The following is a 13887-nucleotide window of genomic DNA, read 5'->3' as shown; positions in this document are numbered from 1 at the left end:
AGCATTGCAACCTATCACAGACAAGTTTGTTGAGCATGTGAACTCAATGGCCTATCGGAGGCATTTAAGTTAGTCAGAATCTGCTCACTATGACCGAGTTCATTCAGCGTGAGCTCTACATGCTTGCGAATCATTTCGCTATAACCAACAAAGCATAAACAAGTTGTAAATAAGTACAAATAAAATAAGATCCTTTGTGCGTATTTTTATTTTTCATGCTGCTAAGTAGTACATACTGCAAAGTTTCAGGAGTGAAAACCTTTTTAAATTGCGATGTTTGACAATGGACAGGAGTCAGGACGAAACAAAAAAATAATCAGATGTGTCAAAATAGATCTGTGCAACGTCTTTCGTGATCAACTTTTATTTTTATCTTTAAATTAACAAAATAACACCCATTCAAACAAACAAACAGGTAAGGGGAGCAACAGACATTTAGCCTTGTTGATTCATGCTGTTGTACATTCACAAGTCACTATTTTAAGAAGGCTATAAATCCAAAATGTTTTTGCACACGAGTGCATTAAGTCTTAAAGTATGCAATCATTTCTCAATCATCAATTTCCTACTTTGAAAATATTTTGGCGGCCACCCCTAAATGAATCTTTGTCTTGCCATATATTCATTTAATAATTTAATGTTACGATACCTGAAGTTCTGCAGTACAGGTCGACTGATAGCCGGCTGCGTTAAAACGCTCCCTTGAGTTTTTATTACTAACTTTTCAAGTCAGTCACTCAGGAACTTTTTACACAAATGTACAGATTTTACATTATAAATTAATGTGTTTAAAATTAATTTATAATGTAAAATCTGTACATTTGTGTACGTTTTATGATCTGTCCCAGTGATTTTTTTTTTTTATTCATGAATAAATCTGTATTTTTTCAATATTAAATATCAATATTAAAAACCATTTCTTTGCATTTATTTTGAATTTGTCAGTACTGGGTTCGCAGTTCACATGGGTAGGGTATTTTGTACTGTGTGTGTAGATGGCTGTGTTCATCCACCATCACTAAAGAGCATTTTTGTCCCAGGAAAAACCCTGGCAATGTTTATTTAACTGAACAATATTTGAAGGCTACAGGATAATGTTTTAATGTATTTACTTATAATCAATAATAGTACTAATTTAAAAATTTATTTAAAATTAAATTATTCATTTTTTTTTTATTTTCAGTTAAATAAAAAACAAACAAACATAAAAAAAAAAACATTAAAACAAAATGGTTACAACAGTTTTTGCTATGATACCGAAATTGGTACCGAGAACTAGGGCTGCACAATTAATCGAATTTCTAATCGCGATTACGATTACAGATGCCTTGATTTTGTAATCATTCAAAGGTGCGATTATAAAAAAAATTAAATCCACTTACATGAATTTGCGTGCTTAAAGGTGCCCTAGAATTAAAAATTGAATTTACCTTGGCATAGTTGAATAACAAGAGTTCAGTACATGGAAATGACATACAGTGAGTCTCAAACTCCACTGTTTCCTCCCTCTTATATAAATCTCATTTGTTTAAAAGGACCTCCGAAGAACAGGCAAATCTCAACATAACACCGACTGTTACATAATAGTCGGGATCATTAATATTTACGCCCCCAATATTTGCATATGCCAGCTCATGTTCAAGGCATTACACAAGGGCAGGACGTCTGGATGTGCACAGCTGAATCATCAGACTAGGTAAGCAAGCAAGGACAATAGCGAAAAATGGCAGATGGAGCGATAATAACTGACATGATCCATGATATCATGATATTTTTAGTGATATTTGCAAATTGTCTTTCTAAATGTTTCGTTAGCATGTTGCTAATGTACTGTTAAGTGACGTTAAAGTTACCATCGTTTCTTACTGGATTCATGTCGTTATTTTCATTTTTTAAACACTTGCAGTCTGTATAATTCATAAACACAACTTAATTCTTTATAAATCTCTCCAACAGTGTGTAATATTAGCTTTAGCCACAGAGCACTATCAAACTCATTCAGAATCAAGTAAACATCCAAATAAATACCATACTTACACGATTAGACATGCTGCATGATGAACACTTTGTAAAGATCCATTTTGAGGGTTATATTAGCTGTGTGAACTTTGTTTATGCTGTTTAAGGCAAGCGCGAATTCTAGGGGCAGGAGCACGAGAATTTAAAGGGGCCGCAGCCTGAATCGGCGCATATATTACATCTTTTGAAAACGCGTTCTACGGCACCTTTAACAGGTGTGTTTAGAGCATGTTACGTTGTGAGAGGCGAATCACAACTACTTCAGTTCAGAGTGTAAAAGGTCTGGGTCTAACCTAGCACAAAAGGAATGACTAGTGAGGCAAGTGTACGCTGATTAGCTAGCCACATTAGAAATCAACCACATGGCAAAAGCTACTTTTTCATATACTGTCTACATTCTTTGTATAATAGTTATATAAAATAACGTATTAGACAGGACTGCTAAACAGTAGTTCCTACTGGCGGTGCAAATGCAACCAGGAAAATGGCACTTGGGGAACCACCCTGCATATGTTTACTTTTTTTATATAAAAGAAACCAACCCCATGTATAGGTCTAGTTGACATTTGCGGTTTAATGCTATAGAAAAGCAATAAAAAATAAAAATAAAAATCAGGAAGCGTGTTTTCAGACTGTTTGTTATTTTTACATAAAAATATGCCATTCAGTCGTTTCGAACAATGGTATAAAACTATTCAAAACATCATTGTAATTGTGATAATCGTAATTAATAATCGCATTTACAATTTCAAGGGAATAATCGACAATTATGATTTGTCATAATCGTGCAGCACTACCAAAAACCATGAAATTAGACTGGTATTGGCACAGACTTCTGAAATTTTTGAAAAAATTTCTGAAATTCCATTTCAACAAATAAATTAAACTCTTGATCAAAAATCCACATTAATCACTCAAAACGTTCATAGAAGTCTTTGCAAAAAAAAATATTACATTTATTAAAGTCCCTGTAAAGTCTTTCTAAACACTTTATAAATGTTGCAAATGTATTGCTAAAACACATTACAAAGTGTGTGAATTGAGTAATGCTTAATTGTGAAGTTAGAGCGTTAAACAGTTTTTCACCAAGTCTCTGCTCAGGATTTTTTTTAAACGGGGGTCTAATGACACATCGTCCCCCGTGCATAGCCCCTCCCCTAACACTATATAACTGTCGATGACGCACCGAGCGTGGCGCCGCCTCTACAGTGGTTCATGTTATAATTAGTAGGTAGTCCACAGGAACTCTACTAAAATGTGCAACCCTCAAACGTGATTCTTTTGTTTAACGTTATATGCATCAGTATGTTTGACTCATTAGACAAGTAAGTTGAGACGGCAGCTCTCGCGAGTGGGTGTGGTTTCAGCGCAGACAGCGGACACGCCCCTAACGTTTGAGAGCAAAGAGCGCTGCCTATTTTTTCGAGATTTTGATAACTTATTTAATTTACTTGCAGATTTTTTTAATCATTCAAATTTGGCTGGGTGGTTAATATTTTTCTGTGGTGTGAAAAGCTCAAAACACATACTTTAAAATGACTTTACAGGGACTTTAATAATTTATCTAAATGTGCAATAGTTGTGTACATGAGGTAAAATTAATAGCGTTACATTTTAATTAAAAAAAAACTTCAAGGAAACATCTTCATGTCACAGGTAGATTTTACATATTGCAAGTAATTAATCTACTTTTCAGCAAAGACTTTGCAACATGATGGTGCCCAAAAAAAACACACATTTATTCCCTAGTTTGTGACTTACATGGAGAGAGAAAAAAAGATTACCGTAACAAAATATGACTACTGATTAGTTCACTCAAAACTCACAGTTCTGGTATCTGTACACAAAAAATTCCCACTTTAATATTAGCACAGACATATGCAAGATTGGTTGCTTTTGAAAATTACACACCATCATCAAGTTCAAGATGCCCATTGCATCATTCATGCAAATCTGCAGTTTCAAAACCTTTACCATGATACAATTTATATGGCTTACATCTGGACCACAAATGAGAACTTCAAATACACAAATCTATGCAGAAATGTAGTAATACATGTACACTTTTATAAATACACTCATCTGTCTAAATCTAACTAGGTCCACAAAGGTTCTGCACCAACAGAACTCCACAGAAAGCCTATCATTCAATTTTCTACATATTAAATATTCATTACATAAATATTATAAAATATTTATTAATTTAACAATGTCTTAAGCTACATAAACAAAAGCTGCTCACAAAGCTGATCTTAATCACAACTCTATACAGTGTGTACAATCAATAGATTGTAAGTTTCTTGTTTCTAAGTTTCTGTGCATTTACGAGTCACATATACACTAAATCACCTGTTGTTTATCTAAAAATAAAAAAAAGACAATGCCACTGCATCCTGCACAAGCACTGAAAGAATCACCAAAAATGCAAAAAGTTATGAAATTAAAAAAAAAAAAAAGTTATGGCATATCAGACGCACTAAAAATATCTATTGCATTGGCTAAGGGACATTAAAGCACTTTTCACTTCCACAATGAGAATACGCCATCACGTCTTTAAGCATTATTCTCTCATTCAAAAACAAAAATCTCCAAACAGCATAAATGTCTGTTGATTCAGTAAAGGTGTGAGCCTGAGAAAGACAGAATATTACTGTTGATGGTCAGAGGTTGACAATGAAGACAGGATGGTAGTAAAACAGCAGTGACACTTGGCTAACACCTACACTGCTTGTAAACACAGACACAAAGTGAGTCTGAACAAGCATGCTACTTTCAATATTACCTGCACTGAGATCAGTGACACACTGTACATAGTAAGAATGCTGAAATTTAAACATTAAGAAACCTGGATGCAGATAAGACAAACATCCCTGTAACCCACAACATGGTTTTCAAGTTAGGATATAATTCTACATATCTCTAATTGTAATACACTGCTATTAATGAACATTTCAAGACATGCAAAGAAAAATATGCATGAAAGAAAGGTTAAGTCCTCTAAATGGCATGCATTTCGATGTTAAATTTCATATTAAGAGAGATTCAGAATAGACAATCGATTCTCATACAAATACCACAACCTGTTTAGCATCGCAAAAAAAAAGAAAAAAAAAAAAAAGAAGAAATGTGCCTAAACTAATAAGTTAAAAGCAATTAAAATTTTAGAAAACCTGGAAGCAGGCAGCTTGCATTCAGATGCCAACAGTTCATCATATAACCTAGTAAACAACATTCATTATAATAGACCTTTTTATGAAATGCAAATACCTCTTAACACTGGACATTTCAGACCATGCAAAACAATGAGCATCACTAAAATGTGCTCTATATTGCACGCATTTTTAAGTTGCAAATTCCCTTAATCATTATTGTTAAAAACAAAGCAGATTTGTGCATGCATTACCTGTGCATAAATTAATTTAAAGTCTGTTATGCAAGGCAATAGTGACTCAAATTAAAAATATATATTTATCTTATTAATCATCATTTTGCATACATTTAAAACGTTTTAAAAAGGCTTTAAAACGCGCCTATGCACACAGTGAGTAAGTAGAGCAGCTCGTCGGCGGGGCTCTTTGCTGCATTAGATGCAATTATAAATGGCCAGGCGCAGGAGAAGAGGCAGCCAATCAGATTTGAGCTCGCGTGTCAACCTAAGACCAACTGTCTTCTGCCTTTGACAGAAGGATTTTACCTCCATAATTCAAATCCCAAAGCAAAGCAGCCCGCTGCACTTACTCACATCACTCAGCCTGTTTACACACACGTACGGCCAAAAAAACGCCTCAAAACACTCCCAAACGCGACGCGTTTCAAATCAAACCGATTTTAACTGTTAATGGGGCGTTAATGTTCACTTTTACCCCATGTATGCTGAAATATTCGGGCTGAAAATATGTTTTTGGCATCGGTTTTTAACTAGCAGTTATCCTGATAGTCTGGGGGCTAATAAACGAGGCGTTAACGAACTCGAATAACTTAACAGTTAATCATTCAAACCAACAACCTTCCTTCAAAAACGTTTAAAACTTTCCCGACATAACTTATCGAATCCCATGAAGCTGGGTTTACACGAAGCTGGTATTTTGCTAAATGCACGCAACGAGCCCTACCTCAAAAATTAGCATTACTTTAAATTCCACATGCTAACTCATGCCCCATCAGCCCTGTCCGAGCTCTGGACATCTGTCTCGCACAATCAGCCCAAAGCGAGACAACAAGGGACAGAAATACAGTACAATAAAAGCTGCTTATATGAACTGAGTTCGCTGGAAAAACAGAGGCAGCCATTTTAGAGCAGACTGAAGTTGTGTTCCAAATGTCATACTATACACTATGCACTTACACTATGTACTATGTACTCAACAGTCTATTGTATACATTTTATACGGTTTTGTCATGCAGTAGTCTGAAAGCCCCGTCACCTCCACTATGTAAGGAAAGCTGCGACCGTTGAGTGAATGAAGTGTCCAGCGTTCCACACTTCTTTTTCGGTTAAACGAGTGCATCATCCGGGTATTTAAAATGCACTTGCTCTTTTTAAAATTTTCAGTGTGAACACTATTCGCACTATTTCCACTTCAAAACGGCATACATAGTGCATACGTACGCGAATTGGGACGCACCTTGAGAAAAACAATGGCAGACTCTCGTACCGAAGCACACAGCTCTAGCCAAGCGAGTTAAGCAAAGTTTACCTGGGTCCTGTTGAGGGCTTGTCCAGTGTTTCCCGGGCTCATGGGAGGAGGGTGATGGCTTCTTTGTTGCCAGGCCGGATGGCCGCCACCGTACTGGCTACTGATGTCCCCCGGTCCTTTGGCAGCCCCGTCCTGGCCGCTGTACTCATTGGCCGGGTAGTTTTGGTAGCTCCTCGTGGAGCTGGGAGAGGTCAGAAGCTGATTCAGCGTTGGGGTGGACGTGGGCTGAGGGGTTCCCATGTTATACCTCTGGTTGTTGTAGGAAGCAGCAGCAGTAGTAGTTCCTCCTGGTGGCGGTTGCTTGCCTGGCTGCCCCCCGGCCGTCGGCGGCTGGCTGTTTCGCGGGGAATTCATGCCGTAGCCTTGGCCCTGGTGGTACGGAGTCCTGTTTGGGAAGGGGCTGTAGTTGTTGAAGTGGTTCGGGTAGCTGTGTTCGTGCGAATTGGGCGGGTATGAGTCCATTACCGCCGGCCCTGCCATGCCAGGGCTTTGTTGTCCGCCATGTTGATGAAAAGGGGCCCGGTTGTAGTGCTGGTTGTAGCTGTATGGAGGTGGGGGGAAGGCGCCCGGGTGGTGGGGAGCCATGCCGGGGTGGTTGTTCCCTTCGGAATCATTCTGGCTATTGTTATTGTTCACCCTGGACGGGTTCCCGTTGCCGTTCTTCATGTCAGGGTCTCCTCCTGCTCCTCCTCCTCCCCCAGCAGCATTTCCCACATCGGCCCCGTCTTGTAGTTCCTTCTGGCCCGGGGATGCGCCGTCGGCGCGGGGCTCCTTGCTTTCCTGCTGCTTCTCTCCGAGCACCGACTCGTCTTGCGGCTCCCGCTCCGGCTTTTTGAGTTCGGCGGGCGGGCTAGTGTTGAGAGTGGCGACCTGAGCGGCCATGATCTCTCTCTCTCCCTCTCTTTCACCGCGAGTCACTTTGAATATAAATACAACGCTCTTATAAAGACGTGCCCGTGTCCCGTATCATTCCTTCGACTTTCAGACCGAATTCGGTCTTCTCTCCCGAATGCGACTCGAGTATAAAAAGTTTCTTGGAGAATATAAATAAAGGTCCCGGGAATGAATTTAACCGACACAAATGTGTGTGTGAGTGTGTATGTGGAGGGGGGGCCTCTTACAGAACGAGAGCGCGAGAGAGAAACCGATCAAACCAGCACGAGGCTCCGCGAGACACAGCCATTTTACCGAAGCGCGCGGTCACATGCAAAACGCGTCATGGAGCGCTATGCGGATCCGGAGTGAGAGAGAGAAGTATGTCATCTCAAGGTACTTTCACATAGTTCTTGTTCCAGTTCGTGGATTGAGCACAAAACACTCATGTGAGCCTAGGGCTTTATTGTGAAATAATGCATACAATAAATATTGTATTGTAAACATTGTATTAAATAAATTTAGAGTTGTTGTTTTTTTTTGTTGTTGTTTTTTTTATTATGGAATATTGCAGTATGTATTATAAATTATTTACCCGTGCACTTTATTATTATATATATATATATATATTTTTTTTAATTCATGTGCCTTCATAATCTTTTACCAAAATAACTTCCCTCTCTCTTGCAGCTACATCTCTGATGACATGTTTACTGGCACAAGGGCGGGGCGATTCCCCATAGACAAAATCAAGTCCTGCCCAACATTTTTTCTTGTTCGAAAAGACGTTTCACTCAGATATGTCACAATAGGGGGGAAAAAAAGACTATCACAACTTCCATTTCATGCCAATTTAAAAAAAAAAGATCATTTGAAAAAGTGCCCATGCAAAACTCAGTGCCACAATGTTAGGGTGCTGTGGATGCTATGCAGTTTCCAGTGTGGTTGCTAAGCAGTTGCTATGGCGTTCAGGGGATAGGGTATTCTGAGTTGTTGCTGGGTGATGAACCCTTTTCATACTTCCGGGGTTCTCAAAAGCGGAAGTCTTCATAATTTGGTAAACTTATAAACTTGTATAGCGGTGGACAGTAGACGACATCAAATATAATTTTTGTATTTCCATTTGCTCCAATAGCAAAAGAAAAAAAAAAATCTGTGATAGAGTTTCCACGACTTTCCAAAATGGAAAAAAAATATATAGAAAGATTGATTATATTGATTATGGTTCTTCCGGAACTCTTCTGACCAACATAATCAGTCTCTCTTTTTAAAAATTATATTTAATAATTAATAAAAATAAAAAAAATGTTTTAGTTAACAATAACAACACCAAAAGGACCGACAGTGCCACAGTGTTTACACTTTTCATGGAAATCATACATGTCTCAGCATATTAAGCTGAAACAGGACAAAGTACACTTCAAAAAACAATTGTTGGTTTAACTTAAAAAGTAAGTTACCTGGTTTACTTAATTTTGAGTTCATTGAAATTTAAAATTTTAGTTAATACAATGAAGGCAATTGGTTTAATCAATAGAAACTCAAAATATTATGTTATCTGAACCACATTAATTATATAAGTTGATTTAACAAAATAAAAAAAGTTCAATTAAGAAATCATGACAATAATTTTATACAGTGTATTTTAACATAAAACATTTCACACTTTAATGCTTAGATTAGGGGTTTGTTCAAATTGTGCTTTTTTTTTGGGCACTACTAAGAATGGAATAAATACAATTGTACAATAAATAATACTGTAAATGTGCCATCATATTTACATATTTATCACATGAATGTACAACAAAGCATTCTTCATATACAAAATATAAACAAGTGCTTAGAACCAAGTGTTCTTGCATATTTCAGACAGCAAATGAGAGGGTTTATTGCAGCAGCATTATGTTTGATCTGTGCAGAGGACAGCATGAAATTACAGCCTGTGTGCTAATGTGTATGTGCGCATGTGTTCAGAGAGCGAGCGCGAGAGAGAGAGAGGGATGGAAAGGGAAAGAGGATGGGGGATGGACCGAGAGCAGGAAGTGAAAATGAAAAAAAGTGAAATGCAGCGCAAGCCATAGAGAAAGGAAAAAAACTGCGTAGGCCGCAGCAATCAAATCTGGCACACCAAATCCAACCCCAAATTCAACAGTGAAACGTGTATTTGGTTTGGTAAAGAGATACCGGAGAGCTTAGAGACAGCGCAAAGTAAATAACCAAATGGAAACAGCCATGCTCTTTACCCCACTCAAACACTGCTGCTCTCTCCCCACCCCCTCTCATTCTCTCTGCCTGTCTGCCTCTGCTTCTCTCTCTCTCTCTCTCTCTCTCTCTCTCTCTCTCTCTCTCTCGCTCGCTCGCTCGCTTCTCGCAGCAGCGACTGGCTCTGTGCTTGCAAAAGCAGCAGAACTTTGCTATCTGGCTGTGGGGGATGGGCAGCGAACACGCACAGCGCCTTCTCTCTACAATGCAGAACCTGCGCCTGCGAAAGGCGCCAGGTAGCCTGACCCGTGTCAGTGCTCACAAACAAGTTTTTATTATTATAAAGTAATATAGACCCAAAATGCTTTTATAAATGCGTTTGGGCGCGTGTGTGAGTGTGTGTGCTCGGTGTGAATGCGTGTGTGTGTCGAGGAGGAGGGGGGTCAGTCGCTGACTATATCAGCAGAATTGCGAGTGTTGTGCGGGTAGAATGTAGACATGCAGGCAGCAGAGGGGGTTGGGAACTCTCTCCAGCGTTTTTGCATTTAAAACCAATTTAATGTCTGTTTCCAAGCATTTTTCCAGTTACTCTAGTAAATTACTAGTACAATAGGTGCTTAAAGTCAACATGAAATCAAAAATGGCCTTATATGATTTCTTAATGTGTGTCCCTGGTCTTGTGTACAAGTCATTAAGTGCATGTTATTCCTAAGAAAAAGGTGTTTCTATTTGTAATCTTATATCAAAATATATGAATTTCACTTTCCGCAGATGGCACATCTGATAATAACCAATAGGAACGTGTATAATTAGGCATTGTTTTAGCATACTTCCATGCAGCCAGACTGTAACAACACTAGCCACGTGGCACATAGCTCATACAGAATAAAGTATCCGTGTTTTAAGTTATTATTTCACACATTCTCTGTAGTTATGCACATATTTCATCAAGTCTTCTTCAAATGAATTATATGTGCAAACTGGACACTGATACAGTGGTGGAGCCTATCTGAACGCGACAACACGATTATTCTAATAGACAAAAGACTGATTTTGAGCCTGCATTGTTCGTAAACCTAACCAAAGTAGCCTATTATTAGCCCTATTAAATATTCTTTCGCATTTCTCCCTTGTGCTTGGGAGTTTGTTGTCATTTTCTCCGTGCTCATATATTAATATTCATTATTCTGTATAATGAGTGTGTTCTATGTCTGTGCTTCATTGGTTGTTCTCTCCCCTCTTCCCCCCTCTACACTACCACTTTTCCAGGGCTTTACACGCCCATTTTAACAGACTTTTTTGAGCTTTTAGGTTTGAACTACCAGGGTAAAACAGGGGGGGTTCATGACCCTTTAATGTACACTTTTTACAGTACAAACAAGTCAACCCTACACTTTTTCTTGAATGGGGAATATCCTGTTTTACTCATACATATATCAAATTATGATAAAATGGCTTGCAAAGGCAATTAAGACTTTTTTTCGAAAGTGGAAAATGTCATTAAAATACAGATAAACCATTTTTGCAGCACATAAAATGCACACTTTTCCTTATATGTTTCATTAACTGTTGTGAGAAAGAAGTGTGCTTAATTAGCCTACTTAAGTGGGTCAAAAATACTCTCAATAATTGAATTTAATATAAATTTTAGTATAATACATTTTCATTTAATTGCAGTTATCATACACTTAAGTGTTTGAAAACATTTTATTCAGTTCGCACTTAAATTTATTCTTGTATTTTTTACATAATAAGTATACTTTTTTACAAGGTAAGGTTAAGCTATAATCTATTGGTTACACTTTATTTTACAGTGCCATAATTACATTGTTATTACTAAAATAAGTACTGAGTACTATTGATTAACTACATGTACTTACTATAGAGTTACAGTTATATGCATAATTTACTGTTAATAAGTACATGTAACTACGGCACTGTAAAATAAAGTTGCCAATCTAAGTTCATGGACATGTTGTTTACCAATAAACAAATGAACTGACACCAGACTGACAAAAGGGAAGTATAGCATTTTAACAGTGCTTAAGCAGATAGGCAGTTGTAATAGGAAGATTTAAGTTGAATGCTAAGAATCCAGCACAAAGGCCTTTAGATCCAGGGCTCATTGAATACCATTGACTTTAGGGGCCACTTTCCTTTGAAACATTTGGCTCCGGCTGCAACTCCTGGGCTTTCAGACTGAGGGACCAGGTTGTATAGCAACAGAAATGCTTGGCCACCAGCTCTCCCCCACTTGAAAAGAATGAATCAGAGATTTTTCCACCTACATGCATTTCACATTCACTCTCTTAGTCATAGTTGTCCACGGATAAATGAAGCTTCTGCATAAGTGTCTTTACCTCTAATTTCTGCTGTGAAACCCTTCTAATGAACTCAAATTAAAAGCTTTCTCAAAGTCAGATCACCAGGTCTCTGGCTGTGAGTTCCCAGTATGGGCACCGTGACACAGCCCATCTGTGACAGCCCCGTGATCTACGACTGTTTACTCTGTCCCCCTCCACCACCTACCCATGAGTCTGAGCGTGATGCATCACCTGTGGTCCGCTGCCGAGGGCTCTCCCCGGTCTCCGCGATGACGAGCCTGGAACCGATCCAAGAGGAACCTGGCCAAAAATACACTGTATTTGCAAGATTTACACTGTTACTTAAATATTAAGCCCATACACTCACTGGAATAGTAAGTGGAAGCCATTTATTACAACAACCTGTTGACAACTGGTGAGCATCCACTGATTAGAGCTTTCAAGCTTGAAATGAATATTTTCACCTTTACATTATTTGTAAGCCAGCATCTTTAACTACAAAGACAATAATATTTAAAGTGAATTAAACATTGGCTAAACATGTTTGGACACTCATGTCACACCTAAAATGTGTGAATGTCATTACACGGTGTTGAAATATGAAATCAAGAGGCACAAATGCTGCTAGAGCTTTTCCCTGAACTAACTTTACATTTCTGGGTCTATTTTTGTGACCAACTGCTGTCAAGGTGATTTTTAGTGGATGTATGCAGTCGGTTCTCATCAAGTTCACAGGTATCCTAAGAACCCTTTGGGGGGAAAAGTACATTTCAACATACTTTTTAAAAAAAGGACATTCATAGAAATAACATAAGAATAGCCTTAAATGTGAATTTAATATGTTTTTAGACACTGAACTACATGTTAAAGGCAAATAAATGAAAATGTATTAGAGTTTAAATTCATATTAAATACAATTAGCAGAACTTTAGAGTGACTTTTTGATCCACTTAAGTAGGACTTAAGTACATGTCATTTCATAATTACGTCTATTGTCTTTAAAATATAGTTGTACTGGCGAATGTAATGGCAAGCATTTATGGTAAACTAAAATATATACTTTAATGTCATTAATAAAAATTTAATATACTACATGTTAACTTCAAATGTAATATTGAATAACTCACTATATTTAAAATTATAATCAAGTACTTGTGCTTTAGTATGTTAGTCAACACAAAAATAAGTGTCTAAAAAATAATACTTCTTAAAGCACAACAAAAGATTATTAAAACATAATGATTTAAAATGTACTAAAATGTAAAATATTTGAAATTGACACAAGAAAAATGAAACAAATGTACACAGTAAAATATTGTTTTCCATTGAAACAGCAATATACCATAAAAACAATGCATTCTGGGTAATATTTGTAATTTTAAGAAAAGAGGCCTATAGGCTACTTTCTCGAAAATGACAAATATTATTACCCAGAATGCATTGTAATATACAGAAGTAATGTACTGTAAAAACAATGCATTCTGGGTAATATTTGTCATTTTTGTACGTTATAGGTAGCCTACTTTCTCGAAAACAACTAATAATATTACATAGAATGCATTGTTTTTACGGTATATTACTGTTTTAATGTAAAATGGTATTTTACTGTGTACATTTGTTTCATTTTTTGCAGTTATTTTTTAGAGTGTATTATTACAAAATGCACTTTTTAAAAGTGTGCCAAAGTGTGTTGAACAATCAAGAAATTGTAATCTCATTAAGTATGCTTAAGTGGCCTTTTATTTCATATTTCATATTTAATATATATTATC

The 13887-nt window shown here is 37.2% G+C and overlaps 1 protein-coding gene across 2 annotated transcripts in view; it reads right to left on the bottom strand.

Annotated features, from left to right (window-relative positions):
- The window catches only part of arid1ab (AT-rich interactive domain 1Ab), an 82246-nt gene extending 74351 nt beyond the window's left edge, over positions 1-7895 (bottom strand). For both annotated transcript variants that reach the window (XM_067361844.1, XM_067361845.1), the window contains exon 1: positions 6717-7895. In XM_067361844.1, the coding sequence (XP_067217945.1) occupies positions 6717-7598 (882 nt within the window). In that variant the 5' untranslated portion in view covers positions 7599-7895. The remainder of the gene's footprint in view (positions 1-6716) is intronic.
- Positions 7896-13887: the final 5992 nt, after the last annotated feature.

Source organism: Chanodichthys erythropterus, chromosome 15 (assembly GCF_024489055.1).
Source record: "Chanodichthys erythropterus isolate Z2021 chromosome 15, ASM2448905v1, whole genome shotgun sequence".
Taxonomy (NCBI): domain Eukaryota; kingdom Metazoa; phylum Chordata; class Actinopteri; order Cypriniformes; family Xenocyprididae; genus Chanodichthys; species Chanodichthys erythropterus.
This window is presented reverse-complemented; position numbering and strand designations above follow the sequence as displayed.